The following is a 19311-nucleotide window of genomic DNA, read 5'->3' on the forward strand; positions in this document are numbered from 1 at the left end:
CAATAGCAACTCTTATAATTTATCATGGAGATTGAAGATGACTGGTTTTTGGTTGAAAAATCAAATACATTTTTGGGAAGGTAAGGAAGATGGAATTTCGGGTAAAAATATAGGATTTTCTCCAAAGGATTCATTCTAGGTTGACGATGTTGGATTAAAGATAAAAGTTGAATAGGATTTTCTTCAGCCATGAAGGAATCACCCCCCAACAACATTTGAATTGGTTGTGTTGTTGAGCAATTCAAATTATATCAAATATCAATAAGAACTCTAAATAATTACATGTAATTTTCAAGAGCCCCGGGGTATAACACATATTGGTCTATGTAGATTTTAATGAATTTCATAAATGAGAAACAAGTAAGAACACATTTACTCATGAATCATCGTCTGTTATATCTAGGGGTGCAACTTGGTTCGGTTTGAGGTCAAATTGGAACCGAACCAACATAGGTCGATTCCACTAAATAAGAACCATAACCAAATCAAATTCATCGAATTAAAGTTGGTTTGATTCGGTTTGGTTCAACGGATTGCCAATATTCTATAAATTGTAAGTAATATTTTTTAATGAAAATACAAACATAAAATTTCATATAATAAATCACAAATCTATCCATAAAAAATCATTAGATTATTCATAAAAGATCACTAATCTATATCCTAACTCCAAAAATAATTCATAATAATTATTATATACATATATATTTATTTATTGCATAAGGGTTCGGTTCTTGGTTTGGTTCAGTTCTATACGAGCTTGATCCGAGAACCAAACCAAATGAATCGGTTCTCCATTTTCGTAACTCGGAACTGAACTGCAACTTGTTCCAAATCGAACCAAATCACCTCAAAGCTATCAGTTTGGTTCGATTCTCAGTTTGAATCGGACCAAGTTGCACCCCTAGCTATATCAAGTTTAACAAATCTACTCGAAGCTGTAAGGTATGCACACATGACTTCAAATAACGTGCTTTTTCAGGTATATAGAATGCACTCCAAAATTTGCAACATAACTATGAAATTTTTATACACCTTTTTTACTTGAATAAACTTGCTTGTACCACCAATATAATCTAATTTTGTCCCTTCTGTAATCCATCCACCATAAAAACAAATAATAAATACCTTCTCGGCATCCATCTTATTCAATAATAAAAAAAATGAATGAACCTTTATAAGAATGAATGAAGTAATAAGAATGAACGAAGTAAAATAAACATTTATAAGTTAATTCCCTTTGTCGTTTGTTGGGATTTCTTGAAAGAAATGAACGGTCAAGCTTTTGGAGGAAAGGAGAGCTCCCCTTGAGATCTAATTATAAGAATTCTTGGTTTGATATATTTTTTTTTTTGGTGTAAACAAGTTAAGAAGTTTAGAGGGATTTTTTTAAAGATTTTTGTTTAGGTGGAACGATCTAGTTTGTAGTGAGAGAACTTAGCTTGTATCTTTTTCCTTGAGGACATCTTCTCCTCTCTTCAATAATTTCTTATTTATAAAAAAAATTAAAATTGAAAAATAACTGAAAGTTAAAATAGCATCAACTCTCTACGTTTTGTCGTTGAGGTTCGACGTTATGAGGCATATATTTTGTTTTACAGAAAGTTTTAGTTTTCAATTTATGATTGAACCTCTACTTGATATATAATCATTGAGGTTCGATGTTGTAAACCATTTTTCACTTACAGAAACATAATGTTATAATTATTCGTTGAGGTTCGATAATAGGTAACATTGAGTCTCACTATAATACATTAAAATTTTCATGAAATCATTGAGTTTTTTTGCTATCATTTTATATAATTATGGAGAAAAAATATATCAAGGACGATAAAAATATAAAAGAAAGAAAGGAAAGATTGTTAATCATTGGTGAAAAGCTCTTATAAATCGTAAGTCGAACACGAGAGTGGACAAATCTACAAGGTTCATTATCGCTGCTCAAAGCTAGAGCATTTTTGGTGAGCTTGAATGAGTGTTTGGTGGGTTTTGGTAGAGAGAATGAAAAGATTTCTACTTATCATGCTGGTATAAAGGTTTAGATGTGTATACATAACCATAAATGCTTTTCATCAGATATGATTGAAAAGCATTTATGATTTTGTGTGAGCATCTCAACATCAGCAATGTGTGAATTGATGTCATGTTTTAAGTTTCTTTTACATTTTAAGGAGGATTTGGTTGCGTGGACAACTCTATCTAGACAGACGTGTTGCTTTAAAACCTCTATCGTCCCCCCCCCCCCCCCATACAGTCCTAAAATTTAAAATTCTAAAACAAAAGAGGATTAGTCCACAAATGATGAATTAATTGGTGATATATTTTGATTAATCATAGAATATGATAATATTTTTAGAATAATGTTGAAGTGACCTCAAGTTGGAATCTCATATCGCACTTTTTGCCGTGAAAGTGTATGGGAATCATAGATGCTTTTCATAGAACTTTCACGTCAAGAAATGCGATATGAGGTCACTCTAGCGCGACTCGTGTTTTTATCCTTTATCTTACAAATTTTATTTTCTTCAAATGTCAAGATCAAAGATAAGGTTTCCAAGGAGGTGAAGATGATGGGTTTTGATATGAAATCCAAAATCATCATTTGTATAATCTCTTAAATTTTTTACGAAACTCGCTTGAATTTATCCAAGTGAACCCTCATTTGAATAATTACCAAATCCAAACTTTATTACTATTCTATCTCAATAATGTTTTCACATAAAACCCCACTAATACAATTAAATAAATGATATCCCCAAAATCCCGACAACTAGCTATATCCCAATCCCCTGACAAATACAAAATTAGGTATTTCTCCATTGTCAAAAGTCAATATCATTGATTGGCAATGAAATAACTTTGATTTTTGAATTGGCTAATGATAAATCGACTCTTTAAAAAAATACACGGGGGTTCTGTACATGAATGACGTGACAAAGACATGGAACCGTAGATCTATTTCTTCATGTATCCCGAAGAATAAGATCTATGATTTTGTGCCCTTGCACTTGCCATGGCACGTGAGTGAGTAGTAGTTTGAGGAGGTCGACATTGAATTTTCAAGAGAAAAGAGAAACTCAATTTCTCTTCATCATGTTTGGATTGATGGCAGAGAATTTAGGACAACTTTAAAATTTTAAAATATTTTAAAAGAGATTTAGGAGTAGAGTTGACATTATAAAATATTTTAAAAGGGTTTCTCTCCTCTTCTCTCTATTTTTGAAAAGAAAGAAAACTCACATTTTTTTTCTTTCCTAGTCTCTCCAATTCCTTTCTGTTTTTTCTCTCCACTTAACAATCCAAAAAGAAGAAATGGAGAGAAACTCATTTATTTTCTCTTCTCTTCTCTCCATTTCTCTCAATCTAAACACAGCCTTCAAGAATCACGTAGAGCTGCGACTACAAGGCTCCAATGGCTAGGACAATCTTGCACCCCAATGATTCCAAATTTCCAATAATGAAATAAAAAACGAGATTCCAACAGTGAAATTACCAAAATACCATATACATATATTAAAGAAAACCAAAATTAGAAATATATACACAGCATCCAACCAAGATTTAAACCTACATTAAAGAATATATCATCATTTAAACCTACATTTAGTTGAACTTTAGTCTCCGTCAAATCGATTTAATCCAACTCTGTGATTTTGTTCATTTTTCTTTAGAATCAACTCTTCCTTTCACTTATGATGAATATCATATCTTAGCAAAACCGCCATTTGGATCAAATCCTAATCTTAAAATGAATAAGAATAATTTATATCCTTATAATTAAACAACTAATTACTTATTACTTAATTATTAAATCCAAAAGGGGTCTCCCACTATATGTGGCAATACCGCCAATATCTCTTCATTAGTTTGGGGAATAATCCGCAGGAATCAAATCTTTTTAAGAGCGTATTGAGAGAGAATTGGATTTGATTAGACAATGTGTGGTTGGTAAACAAGGATCAGCTTTTTAGAACCTCATTCTTTATTCGGCTCAATTCTTTTAGAAAAAGATTGGGCCCAAGTTGAATTGCAATTCAATTAAGTAAATGAACGGTAATTACTGATTGTACCTCCCATTTAAATCTTTTGACGACCCACTCTCATGTTTTAATTCAAAGCAAAAATAGGATATCTACCCTTTTTACCAAAACTTGCTTACAACCAAATCATCCAGATGTAGACAAAATCCAATTTTTTTAAAAAAAAACCATATATTGCTCAAATTTCCTACCATCAACCCCAACTTCTGTAGAATATAGCATTCAAACCTCACACAATAATCGGGTAACGTTAGAGCTGATTTATCAATACTACGATTTCTAGCTTTCACATTATAAAAGAAGTTGTTTAAAGCTCGACACATCGAAGACCCACCACAATGGGTACCACAAAATGAAAGAAAAATAAAACAGCCATGTATCATAAGAAACCTAAACTCTACATATTATACATAAAGAAAGACACAACATTACTCTTCTGGATATGAACATATGTTATAAACCTTTTTACCTATCTTGCACTCGACGCCACCAAATTTGCAGGTAAACATGTGTTTCTGTGAGGAACCCCTGTTGGTACGGTATCTATTCAGTTCTTCAACAACACGGTTGAGCGACTGAGTGATGTCTCCCAGTGCCCATGCTAAGGATATATGAGGGCGTGGATTCTGTAATCCAAACCATCCAAAATGGCTTAAAGATTTGGTAACAGATAATATGCCAACTACAAGATGTAAGTTCATTTTCATAATTTGTGATCATTCAAGGTGTTAATTGGATAAGTACAATGAGCACTTAAAGATGACGAGACTAACCTTGTAAAATTCAGGGAGATTGTGTAACCTATAAATGTCGTTGACAACGTGAATCTGCCTCTTTATCTGGGGAAAAAAGGTAAATTAATTTCATCTCTCATGGTGGCAATTAAGCAATATAAGTAGTAAAATTTTCTAAACCCAAGTTGACAGCTTGAACGTAAAATATAAAACACAATTAATGATCATGTTATAAGATCACATTTCTTATTTTCTTCAATGAAAAGACAGCTAAAAAGATTTGATTTTGGAGGACCTCATTTTGACACATCTCGTAGTTTGGTAATAAATGGATCTAACCAACTCTTTATGAAACAATGTGGAACCAGAAACCACCAACCTGACTATGACAGGGTTAAGATAATTGTTAGAATTAGTCATTAATTTATGTTGGGGAAGGTAGTTTAGGTGTTTTTCATATGTGGTGAGTTTAGTCCCACGTTGCCTATAAGTTACTTTTGTACTTCGTAGCTCCACCATATAAAGGAGACTAGGTCTCTTCGTAATACACCCAATTTGTTAAAACTATTTTTCTTAACAGCTACCTAGTTCAGCATTGGGAACACCCTCAATCAACTTTCCAATGCACCATAAAATAACCTTAAATTAGCGTTAGAATATCCAAGCTGCTTAAAACACCCACATGAAATCCAGTTAGAACCACAAAGTAGCCATAGGAAACAGATTTAGTGCTGAAAACTAACTTTTAAAAGCCCATCATGTCCTATTTGTGTTTAGTCAAGCCTTTCAACTTTTATTTACAAACTATAATAAAATACTTCAGTACCTTGTCAAATAATAATAATAAAATACTTCTGTGCCTCGATTCGACCAACAACTGTACCTAAGTTTTGATATAATCAACATGTGTGAGACACAATCTACTAAAACTTTCAATAAACCATAGTGTTCATTTCTAAACTCCTTTTTGTTACCAACAGGAACTGGTTTCATCAAAGTATATGACATATCAAGCATTTCTTGCTCAATGATCCGGAAGACCTCAAATTTGGCTGATTCTCTTAAAATGATAACTATTTTATTTCAAATGAAATAATGAAGTGGAGATCAATAACAAAAACGTATTATGCACCACTGTCTATGGCTATCTACCAAAAGACCAACCACCTATCAAAACTTTCTATAAAAGTATCCCAAATGGCCTTAGGATGGTAATTGGCTCCTCAGGGTAAACTCAAATAAGTAGTCATTACAAACTCATCACACCCCAAAGTCCCCACAAACACCAATATTATCCAGTTCACCAATCCCAAAAACCATGTCATAAGATAAATCGATCTACAAACCCCACAATGCTTCAAGGCAATTGGGAAGACCTCTTAAAAACTTCAACTCCGATACTTTTACCAACTCAGAAACCCACCTACATACCTCTCTCCACAGCTCTATCCATCTCTCCTCCCAATCCTTTTACCTCTATTTTGAAAAGATAGGGGAAAGTGGATCAACTTGTTTCGGACATCTAGAACTCATGATCCTATCATGGTCAGTGTTAGATCGTTTCAGGAGCTAGCATACCTTTGCTTTTTTGTATAAAACACTTGGGCCAAAATGGCATAAGCTTTATAATTATTGTAAAGGGATATTTTTCGAAATATTTGTTCATATGGCATCGAGTTAGTCGGTTATTTAATTGTTTTTTCTAATCCTTGGTTGGTCCCCTCGGCCTCCTAGGATTGTTTGCATTCTGCTTGTTCCTTTTAATATATTCTACTTGTAAAAAAAATCTCAGTAACATAGATTTTAAACTCAAGCCGGTAACGTAAACAGGATGTAAAGTGATGCAATGCATTGAGGTGATCACATAATCCCATATATGTGCTTCCTTACGAAGTATAAACAAACAAACCCAAGGAGGCCAAATGAGAATGGGATAGTAAATGCCCATTCACCAACCTCCCAACTAATGTGAATGTTTACATCCATCACACTTAATGATGCCCCATCAAAAGACAAGACAATATGTCTCAACTCTGCCTATCAAAAGACCAGAGCAGCCAAAGTTTAAAATAAAGGGAATACAAAACTAGATGTTAGACTTAGGTGAATTACTTAAATACCCCATTCCCATGATTCCAAATGTCCAAAGTATACAATGGGAAGAATATTGAATGTAAGGCTCACTTCATTAGGAAACGTCATGCTAAATTGCGGAACCCACCCTACTCAATTTAAATTTCTCTAGAGCAACTCTTTAGAAAGGATAATGTCCAGGCAAGCTTACAAAACCCCATAAAAATTTAAAATACATATAAGTTTTATGCCAAGGTGGAAAGGATGCTCAAGCATGACTAGCCAATAAGTTAAGAAAACTACCATACATACCTCAGATAAGCCTCCAGTGACAACTTCCATTGAAAGAAAGGATCGTGTGCAATCATCATTGATGAAAACTGCCCACTTACTAAAATCTATCCAATATCTGCTTTCCAAAAAGATGAACACTGTGTCATGAAATATTCAATTTTTAACAATTGAGAGAAAAAATTTTACTAGAGAATATGATCTGACCGTCTCTGGGAATGAAGCTTCTGGCGAAGCTTTGTCACAATTGAATCAATCTGGTGGACTCGGATCGGAACAGTTCTTCCCAAACTTATGTGGAATTCCTTTGCTAAGGCAACTTGTTCGAACTTTTGTTCATCTTTACAGAGAACCTTGAGTGGGATATCAGCATCAACAACATGAAGGCCGGGCACTACAGATGCAACTTTTTTCAAACATTGGGCTAACCCTTTCCATGTAGTAGATGGTATATGAACTGCAGACAAATACTTGATTAATGCCCTATACAGACACTCAATCATCTAAAAAAACAAAAGTTGAGATTAATATAAAGAAAATGAAATACAAGTCAATCCAGTGTTTTCAAACCAGACCAGTCAAAGAGAGCAATCAGTTTAATGATCTCCAAAGCAAGACCCCACCTAGTAAGATCAAAAGATTTTCCATAATATGGACTAATTAGGGGATCCCGTGGGTTTACAACGAACATGTGAGTTTGTTGTTGAGTCTCATCTGAGGCCTCTGAAGAACAGTTTCGGGAAGGAATGCATGGACCTGGCTGGTCCAAATCGACCAACTTGGGCGACTGGGTCAACAGTCAAACTGGATGGAACACCGGTTTTCTTTATGGGTTAACATACACATCCAACTTCGATCCACTGCACATTTTTATAACTTTGTTCAACTAATTTGCCACACTTGGGGTACAACATACACCAACTAGATGGCATGAAACAGAAGTCAAACTTACAGTGGTTTATTCTATTAGAAAAGAAAATGAAGGAAATAAAGAACCTGGAATGTAGACATGTAGAGCATAGTTTCCTTCAACATGGGGAAAGTTTCTAAGTCGACTTCCCTGACCCGTTTGTAAGAAACCTGAGAACATTCATCACCAACATGTTACGATAAAAAAATATATATCCATAAAAGGCAGTTTTATCTAAAATGCATAAAACAAATAATATTATTATCAATTTACAAAATGATGATGCTTTGCTGAAATATCTAATAGACCGGGATGTGAGGAAGGTGCTGAGGAAGTTCGAATCTTTGTGATTTTGAATTCTTTAAAACAATCATTACTTCAGCCAGATCATGATTGGTGCATGTAGGAATTGTGTCTTATCCCTATTTTTGGAACTTTCCGTCAAAGTGCACCTCTTCATGCTCTTCAGAAGACTTGAAATCTTTGATATTTAAATTTGGGAATGACAAACGAATAGATTTCCATTGTCATTTCAAGTTGTCATTGTTGGATCTTGTTGGGTCTTGGGACAGATGTTATCCCCACCCCTGCTTCTCGAAAGGGTCAGCCAAAGGTTGTTCAATTTAACACTCAACCACATCTGGCCATAGTTTTGCCTTATCTCATCACTTTGTGGTGTGTTCTTTTGTAAACAAGTACATCCTGGATTGTGGTTACTAAGTATGCTCTCTCTATGATGGCATTAGTCACCAAGGATCCTCATATTGTTAAACTCTGCCATGAAACAATCAAATTTCTTGGTGTTAAAATATCTATCCCAAAGTCTCTAATATCAAAGTGTGGTTGTCTTGAATTCACAAATCAATTTCTAATTCTAAATCGTTACTTGTCTTCAATTAGCATTAAAATGCTTAGATCAGCTCATCACATGGTTGCGTGGGTCACAGTGTCAACGTCAGTTCATTGTACCTATTGGGGGTGTTCCTTATATTAAAGGGCAAGCGGTCCGTGCCTTTACATGAGGGGTGTCAATGAGCACCCAATTAGTCGGATTGGGGTCCGCCCTTTTGGACCGAAAGAGAATCGATCGATTCAGCTGTGTTGGGCTCCCATCTTACAGACCCAATCAACAATGGGTCTGGGTCTAGATTGTGGTACCTGATCTAAAACCCCACTCCAGTCTACGACCATTTATTAAACAAATCTATTGTCTCTAACGCAAAAGATCGAACAGTTTATGAGAAAATATATGAACTTGAAAAGAAAACAAACAAAATCACAAGTTCTTCTAAAAAATTGGATGGAACAAAGACAATATTTTACCAATAGTTTTAGGCGTGGGGAGGAGGGGGAGAGGGGGAGGCGGCAAACGGACCGATTCTTTGTAATTTGAATTATGGCGGGAATTGGTGCTTGTGGTCGCTGAATCGTCCGAGTCAGAAGATGACTCTCCGTAAGAAGCTCTCAGAGCTTCCATGACGATGACGAGCTCTCGCACTCTCACTCTCGCTCTCGCAGATCGTAACCCTCTTTTCTTTTCTTTTTTCTTTTTTTCTAGTTTCTTTTTGGGTGATTATAATTTATATGTGGCCCTCCAGATTTTGATGAATATTTGAGATACCTTCTTGTTTTTGAAACTGATGACATACCCTTTGATCTTAGTCTCTTTTGAAAGACTAAAAGAAATGACCATCTCAATCTTGCCTGAAAGAGTAATACAAATAACTTAATACCCTCGTCGCCTGTTTGGATTGACTTCTCAAAGTGCTTCTGACTCTTACAGGGAGTCAGAAGCACTTACTCTGTCGTTTGGGTATTTGATGCTTTGAAAAAATAACTTTTTCGAAGAGTCAAAATAGTGCTTTTATGAGAAGTACCATAATTGGTACTTCTCAATTTCGTTTTTGCGGAGAACAATTATCCCGTCAAATTTTTTTTGCAACTTTCCAATTTTACCCTCGTTTTATTTTATTGGTTTTTTATCCAAAATTAACAAAACGTAAAAGAGAAGAACTCTGTCTTCTCCACAGTACATTATCGAAGGAGATCGAGAGAAACTCGTTCGACAGAGCCGAGAGTCATCTCTCTCCCTCCGACTATCTTCTCCCTCCGGCGATTACGGTGGCTAACCCCATCAACGGAAACTCTCAACGGTGGCGAGAGATCATTCTCATCCTTTAAACCCTCGACAGAGAGAGGTAATTTTTCTAGTTTTTTAATCCCTCTTTGAAGTTCTCGATTGAAAACACAACAGAGAGAGGTAACCCTCTGTAAACACCCCAATTTGCACGAACCCGTTAAAAAGATTCAAATTTTCTCGAGTTGATTCCGATTTAGAACTCAAACTTTTTTACGGACCCGTATTGCCACTTATCTTCATCATTCATGCATACATGCATACATACATCATGTCATATAGTTTGCATACTCAACCTTGTCCCTAATCCACTTTAAACCTATGTCCATCACCCATATCCTAAGCCCACACCCATACCATAACCAAGGTCCATTTCCTCCTCCAACCTAACCCAAGTCCATATCCTAAATCCAAAGCCAAGTCCATTCTAAGCCCAAACCCAAGTCCATATCCTAACCCAAACCTAAGCCCAACACCAAGCCCACTCCAAGTCCATTCTCTCACCCCTTCATAAGATGACACATGTTGATACCTCATAAGCCCCCAATGCCCAATGCATCATCTAATTGGAGGGCCAACTTTTCTTTTGTAAAAACTCAAGAATGCCCTTCTCAAAAAGTTTAGTCAAACCAAAAAGGTTATTTGGTCTTTGGTAATAATCCATAAAGGTGAGAGAACTTCCCATTATGTCCTCAAAAGGTGGGAATCTTCAAGTACATACATGGAGTTCTCCCATTGGTCCATTTCAAAAATATACTTCCATCCTTGCTTTATTTGTTATTTACAAATGAACCAAGATCTACTTTTCACCTACCACTTCACCTTTACACATGTCATTCTCCTATTCACCCTCCTAACTGTGCTTTTGTTTTCCCATTGGTCCATTTCAAAACTACACTTCCACCCTTGCTTTATGAGTTATTTACAAATAAACCAAGATCTACTTTTTACCTACCACTCCACCTTTACACATGTCACTCCCCCATTCATCCTCCCAAAAGTACTTTTGTTCTCTCACCTCTATTTACCAAAAAACCAAGGATCAAAGCATGCTTTTAGGATTTCTTCACAAATGTCATCTTTACCCTCATACAAATGGAAAATCCAAAAAGAAACAACCTAAATCTCATGTCCATTTTCTTTATTTTTAGGGTTGGACCACTTTATCCCCAAAAGTTCTCAAAAAACTCTATAAATACTCTCATTTTCTAAGAACAACTCATGCTCTCAAGCCCCTATCTCTCAACCTAAAACTCTACCAAATTCTCTACTCATCTCTCATCCCTCAACTCTCTCAACCCTCAACCACATCCTTCAACTCTCAAGTCCATTACACAAGCTCAAGTTATTTCAAGACTTCCAAAAGGAACAAGGTGGGACAATAGTTATTTATTTATCTTTTAAGTTGCATCTTCTTCTTCTATCCTTCTATTTTTTTTATTTTTAGAAGCCTTTAGGATGTAATGGAGAACCCTCCTTCATCCCGAGTAGATTGAACCTCAACCTTGGGCATGGAATGCTTGAGGCGGTTTGGTCGAAAGGATGGAGGTTGAAGCCCTTTTAAACCCATTCTCATATCATGCATCATAATGTACACTATGCACACACATCACACATGTTGGCTATGATGAAGAAATGTGTAACTCTCTTAATGGGGTTAAAACACTAAGTTTCTAGCTAAACATGCATGCATTAAGGTTATAAATCTAAGAGAACTCCTTTCATGGAACTTCTCTAAAATCATAAACCAACATTTCAACGCATGCAAAAGTGTGTTGACTCCATAGAATGTCTTTTTCCATAAGATATCTCTTATGTCAACACCAACATCAAAACCTCTTCCAATGAGGTACATACACACTATATGCACCCACCCACTTCATGCATCTCATGCATTCTACTTGTTATTTTAATCATTTTCAAAAATGGCCAAATCTAAAGGTAACCACCTTAGGTGGAGAGAATGGGGTGCTTAATACCTTCCCCATTCTCTAACCGAATCCCCTTACTTAGATCCTAGGTAGACCATACCTTTTCCATGATTGAGAGTCACTACAATGCCATAAAAAAATGGTTTTCAAAATAATCGATTCGGGTGCCCATTCACACCCATTTACAAAAAAAAAATGGTGGCGACTCCAAACAACGTAGCATTGAGGTTCAAATGTGAAAATTCTCATGTCTACACCCTCTGTTCTTCAGTGGATTGAATCCAATATTCTTCTATAACTGATTTGTCGACTGAACCTCGACAGAGATAGGTAACTCTCATTTGAAACTCTTTGAAATTTTCGACTAAACCTCGAAAGAGAGGGTAAACTTTATGTTTTGTAAAAAATTGAAAGATATTGAAATCTCTCTTGTGAAGATTTTGTTTGCCTGGTGCAGACCTGGCTTAGCAAACTTCAGGTTGTTGGTGACCATTGGACACATCTTTATATTCCTTTTTGTTATTTATTTTCTTTCACCATATGGATTGCTTATTATATTTTCCACCCATTAATCTATCGTAAAACTCATCATAGTTGGTCATTTTTATCTTATTGATAGATATTAACAAATAATTTAACCAACTGATTGATAAGTTGTTACATGATATTGCATTAAATGTAAGCACTCATATTTTTTCCGGTAATTATCATTTGCAGCTCCTAATTTTCACTCAATTTTGGTATTTTTTGTTCATATCTAGAAACAATTTGTGCAGATATCTGCTTCTATTCAATTGAGGGCTGTCTGACTGTGAATCCTTTGTGTTCAATGTTGATAGATATGGATAATCTAGGAAAGAATGTTATGTCTAGCTTGATCCTTGCATGGCAAACTTTGAGATGCTAAACAGGTTTTTAGATGATTTTTTGTGTGGTCATATTGTATTTACTGTAGGTTACTTGAGGGATATAGCCTCTGCACCTTTTTAGGTGCTTTGGTTTTTACCTAATGATAGCTAGTTTTTCTTTCCTTTAGATGGTTCTCTCTTTCACCAATGTGAAGATGAAATTTTTTCCTTCCAACCTTCTCAATAGTGTCTTGATGCTTGCAGAGTTATACAAAGAGAATGAAATACAGATTTTTAATTGTTTAAATTCATGCAAAGAGATTTATATAAAATGTTTCAATTGTTGGGTCATATTGTTTTGGGTCCACGATCTGGTGAGTCCACATTTGGGCCCTATTAACTTTGGGATCTTGGTCCACTTCTTGGACATTAGTAGCAAAATTCAATTTGATTGGTGATTGCTAATTTTCCACCCAAGACGATGAAAGTTGAATTTTGTTCTCAAAACAAAAAAAAAAAGTGTGTCTATCATCATCAAAGTCTTGTCTAAAAAATTGAAGTTGAGTTGTTTCTCGGATTAATTATATCTAAAGTTAAATTTTTTATTAATTTTGGTTTACTAACAATTAAAATAATAAAAAAATATAAAAATTGTAGATTATTAAACATCGCTGACCTTACAGTGATTGAGTGCAGCCCAAAACTAAGAATGTTTGGTAAGTTATAGACCAACCCTGGAATTATCTTAATCTAGAGCTTTGTCTCGGATTGTTAACCAATTCATTAAACCTTAACAAACTAAATCCATAAAATTATTGAACAGGTTGTCTTGGAATGTTTTAGTTGAGACCATTTCTGTTTTCTTCTGATTGAAACATTGCATAAAAAAGAGATTTTAAACCTTTTTAGTAATGTGCATGGCATTATTTCATCCATCTTGTGTTTTTTAAAACTCTCCACTTTAAATTTGTATTAATTGGATGAACTTGTGCGTGCTTTCCAATGGACAACTTCATTGCAAAGCATTTTTGGTGACACTAATCAAAGCGAATTGGTAGCTTTCACCTCATACGCTTTGGCTTTTGAAGACAAAATTTCATGGTTTTCTCATGTTGGAAATCCTCTAATGTTTTGGGATGAATTTATATTAGAATTAGTCTCATGTTCATTCGAGGTCGTGTTTTAGGCTTTGATGACATATTGGGGTGCTTGAATTGATAATATTTATATGAACTATTGCGTGGATGTTAGATTGTGTATTATGCAGGTATTTTTTTATCAGAAAAATTTCATACGTCAATTTTTAAGAGGAGATGCTGCCGAAATTTCGATAGAATTATAAAATTTATAAATTTATTTAAATTGAAAATAATTATTTTAATATAATTTTATTATTTTTTATATATATTTAGTGTAATTATATATTTATTAAGGTATTCTGATCATTTTTTGTGCATTCTGGGTGCATTATTAACATTAAGGGTATTATTTCTCTCTCTGTTATATTTCTATTTGCTAGAATTTTATATGAGCTTTATCCTAATTGTAAACAATCTTAAGAGTACGTAATACAAGTCCTACATCAGACATACATTGTCTTGTCTCTTCTATTGATTTTAAATCCTATCAGAATCAGTTTGTTGTGATTAATTTTTTTCTAACACATGATTTATTTGTGTTTTTTTTCTAACAATTGATTAATTTTTTTTTATTTTAAACATTTATTTAATTTTTTTTTCCACATATTTGTTTGTTTTCATTTTAAGATGTCTTCTGAAACAACAAATATGAATAAGGACAAACAAGTTGCAACACAAAATGACAAGGGTAAAGCAAATTGGAGTCCGTATTTACACAAGACCTTTGTTGAGCTATGTGTTGAAGCAGTCGCGCAAGGTCATAGAAATGGGCTAACTTTAGATAGGTTAGGATGAAAGTTTGTTCGAAATGAATTTTTCAAGAAAACAGGATTTAAATTCGAATAAAAACAATTCAAAAATCATTGGAACAAAACAAAATTAGATTGGAAGGCTTGGTCCAATCTAATGAGTGTAACTGGAATCGGTTGGAACGGCTATTCTATCATCATGAGTGATGAATGGTGGATTGAACGAGAAATGGTAATACATATTTTTTAATATATTTAATTTCACTTATTTATAAAGATGTCAATAAATATCTATTAATAATATTTATCATTTTTTTACAGCAACATTCTGGAGATAATAAGTTTCGTTATAAGGCATTGGAGCACAGGGATGAGTTGGACAAGTTATTTGGTGGTACCACAGCTACCGAATCTCGTGTTCGATATTCTACAACGACAAACATGACGAATGAGTCAATTGCTGATGATGATGATGATACTCCTGAATACATTCCAGCGACACAAGAAAATATACTCCCAACTCACCCTGATGATGATATTGATGAGTCACCAAGTTCAAGACCATCATAGAGAAGGTCGTCAATAAGTGGGGATTCTAGATCAAAACGCAAAAAGGGAAAAAAATATTATTTATTCGAGGTTGAATTCAGTCGTTTGGTGGATCTTTTCCAATCAAAAATTCATAAGGATGAACTTCCAAACGAGCAAAAAAAGCTTACTCCCAGTGAATGTTTGCCATTTCTTAATGAATTAGTGGATGAGATTCCTATAGGTAGCGATCAATATTGTTATGTGGTATCCAAGTTCGTGGAGAGTGTAGATTTTAGGAATGTCTTTTATAACTTGCCTACAAATAATGCTCGTCTATCGTATATTGATTTTGAATACCGTCGTTATCATGGTGATCACTAGAGGGTAACATAGTTTTTTTTTATGGGTCAGTCTTTAATGAATCCTTTTTTTTGTGAACTATATGGTTAATAAAAGAAAATTTGTTTAATGAATTATGGTTTGGATTTATTCTGTATGGATTAAGTTTCTATTTATTTCTGGTTTGTGGATTGTTGATTATGTCTTATGAGTTATGAATTATGGATTATGGTTTAATTGTTAAAAATGTTTGTTTTAATATTTTATATGATTGTTAATATGAAATATTAAATGATATTTTTTTATTAATAATGTAAACAGAAACAAGATGGATTATTCAGATTCAGACGATGAGATTATATGTATGGCTACACTTGCTGCAGCAAATCATTATTGCACGGCACGTAAAAATAAATTAGTTCGACAATCCAAGACTAATTATAATTTTACTAGACAAAACTATATGAATTATGTTTTGTCTGGGAATAATACAATATGTCATGAACAATTTCGAATGGAGAAACATGTATTTGAGAAATTATGCAATACTTTACACGAAGAGGTGGGTCTTGAAAGAACAAGGAACGTTTCTTTGGAAGTATCGTTAAGAATGTTCTTAAAGATATTGGGACAAAATGAGGGCATGCGAAGTGTTGGTGATCGATTTCAACGTTCTGAAGAAACCGTGAGTAGACATTTTCATAGAATCTTGAAAGCTGTCCTTGAATTGTACAAAACTCTCATTGTGCCTCGTTCTTTGGATGAGATCCCTAATCAAATTCGCACAAATCGAAGATTCTGGCCTTTCTTTAAGGTAATTTTAAAGTTAAATTCAAAAAAATTATAATGTTTAATCTTTAAAATAAAATTTCTTTTTATATAAAGGATTGTGTGGGAGTGATTGACGGTACTCATATTGGGGCACGAGTTCTAATAGCAGATAAACTTCGATATTTAGGTCGAAAAGGTATAACACAAAATGTAATGGCTATATGCTCTTTCGATATGTTTTTCACATATGTAGTTGCTGGTTGGGAGGGACAAGCAAATGATGCGAACGTGTTCTTAAAAATCATAAATAATCCTAATTCGGGATTTCCTCACCCTCCGTCAGGTTGGTATTCAAAATTTTACTTAAAAGTACATTCAATTATATGTTATATATATAAAATAATGAAATTATTATTCATTTGTAGGCAAATATTATTTAGTTGACTCTGGCTATCCATTGATGGATGGGTACATGACACCATATAGGGGTGTCTGTTATCATTTACAAGATTTTCGACGGGGTGCATGGCAGAAGGAAAAGAAGGAGTTATTTAACCATCTTCATTCCTCATTACGTAATGTTATAGAAAGGTGTTTTGAGGTATTAAAAGCAAGATGGGCAATTCTTAGGGACATGCACACATACTCCATTGATACTCAAAGGGATATCGTCATTGCTTGCATGGGACTGCACAATTTCATTCGAAATGAAGCTTTGGCAGTGTAGACACCTCAATTTGAACGGGCCACTTCTCGAAAGGGCCCAAAAATATCAATTTTCCAAATAAATGGGCCAACGGGCCTTAAGGGCCCAACTCATTGAAAATGGACATTTTTACCAACCCGAGGCCCTTAAGACCTCTCAATGGTTTAGGAGGCCACCAAAAGGACTCGGCCTACCTTACGACTTCCCAACATTCACCGCTCCGCTTCCAAAATAAAAAACGTCAAATTTTCGATAAATTTCACCAACGGGCCTAAAAAGCCCGATTCGCCAACACGTGGCATTTTTGATCAAACTAAAATCTAAAAAAATTAAAAAATTAAAAATGTGAGACTTGGGATGCCTACCCCTCTTCTACTATCACCGCTCCGCCTCCGTATTCGTAAAAACCATTTCTAAAACCCAAGCCCAACACTACCAAGCCCACAAATCATTAACCATATCCAATTCATTATCCAACCCACAACCCTAACCCATAAACCACAACCCATATCAACCAATCACTCTTTTATCATCAAAAGATGACACATGTCATCACCCCATCTCACCTCCCTCACCCAACTACCTACCCCATTAATTTGCTTTAAATCCCATCTACCCACACATCAACCCATCACCTTTTCTCTCAAATCAAACACATCTACCCACACCCCTAACCTATACCTCCCCTAATCTACTCTCATCATTCCCTACAAAACCTACATCTACAACCTAAACCTACACCATCCTCTCAAGTCAAACACTCAACCTCTCCCATCAACCTATCCCAACCCTTCATTTCCACCCACCTTAACACATGGCATCATCTCCCTCACCCTCCCAAAATATCATCAACCACCCATTTAAATCCTCCATGCTCTTAAATCAAATCACAACCACCATCTTAAATTCACCTCACCAAACACTCCACCCAAATGGGTTGGGTAGGATCCAAACCATTTGGGTCAAAACTCACCCATTTAACCCCCCTTCCCTAAATACCCTCCAATCTCCTCTAAATTACACCCACTTCTCTCTCAAACTCATAACCATTCTACCTATTTTCTTCACTTCACCCCATTATATCCCTAAAATAACTCCTAAACATCTATAAATACCCTCATCCTCTTCCCAAAAATGGCCCCCAACTTCTCATTACAAAACTTCTCCCCAACACTCTCTCTACTAACAACCATCATCAATTCTCACCAAGTTTACCAACTCTTTCACACAAACCCTCTACAAGTCTCACTAAAACAAAAGAAATCCCTACTCTCTCTAATCACTTCTTCCCATTCTCATACTCTCATATTATACTAAGGACTCAAGAAGACTCAAGCAAGAAGAAGAAAAGAAGAAACAAGATACAAGGTGGGTTTGAAGCACACCCCCTCTCTTTCTCTAACCTTCTACTCTTTCCCTCTTCTAACACCCCCTTCTTCTATTTTATTTGACCCCTTTTGATGATTGGGCCCCAAGGCTAAGGTTCATAAGGGTCATTTCCATTAATGAAATGACCCTATGATCAAGCCGAAAATGAATCCCTACTTAGGGAACATATGCACCCACGTGGCACATTTTTTTCACCTTCTTTTAAAAATAAAAAATGATCGAGTTATTTGAGGTTACCGCCACGTGGCGGGGAGGAAAGGGTGCCTAACACCTTCCCTTTTCTTCAACCGAGCCGCTTACCCAAATCTCGAGGTTTGACTACCCCTTATCCATTGTGAGTCACTAAAATGCCAAAAATCTCATCTTTTGAAAAATGTACCCCGGGTGACCATTCACACCCACTTCCAACTTGAATGGTGGCGACTCCAAATCATTGTAGATGTAGTCATCATAATGACGAAATCACGCGTCTACAGGCAGATGTTGAATTTGCTATATACGAAGAATTAGATTATATAGATGAAGCCGTCCCTAGGAGTGTAGATGAGCCTGGACTTTCGAGACGTCCACAACGGGAAAGACATAGAGAAATGGAACGTAGGAGAGAAGTCATAGCTGAAGCTATAAAAGAAGCTTATGATCGACGTGATATAATTATATAATTTTATGATTTAAAAGTTACTATTAACTGAATAAATTATATTTTTGGATAAATTTAGTATG

General features: G+C 35.1%; 1 protein-coding gene across 1 annotated transcript; it reads right to left on the bottom strand.

The window, feature by feature from the left end:
• Positions 1-4300: 4300 nt before the first annotated feature.
• Positions 4301-9598, bottom strand: LOC147389300 (U6 snRNA phosphodiesterase-like protein). Its single transcript, XM_086419302.1, has 6 exons — positions 9372-9598; positions 8135-8218; positions 7346-7595; positions 7160-7256; positions 4814-4879; positions 4301-4666 (listed from the first exon to the last, which is right to left on the bottom strand). Exons 1-6 carry the CDS (start codon positions 9523-9525, stop codon positions 4469-4471), a joined length of 849 nt encoding a protein of 282 aa, XP_086275428.1. The 5' UTR covers positions 9526-9598; the 3' UTR covers positions 4301-4468.
• Between the last annotated feature and the right edge of the window lie 9713 nt (positions 9599-19311).

The sequence above is a fragment of the Akebia trifoliata genome, chromosome 12 (assembly GCF_017979445.1).
Source record: "Akebia trifoliata isolate Shusen 1 chromosome 12, ASM1797944v1, whole genome shotgun sequence".
NCBI classification, from domain to species: Eukaryota; Viridiplantae; Streptophyta; class Magnoliopsida; order Ranunculales; family Lardizabalaceae; genus Akebia; species Akebia trifoliata.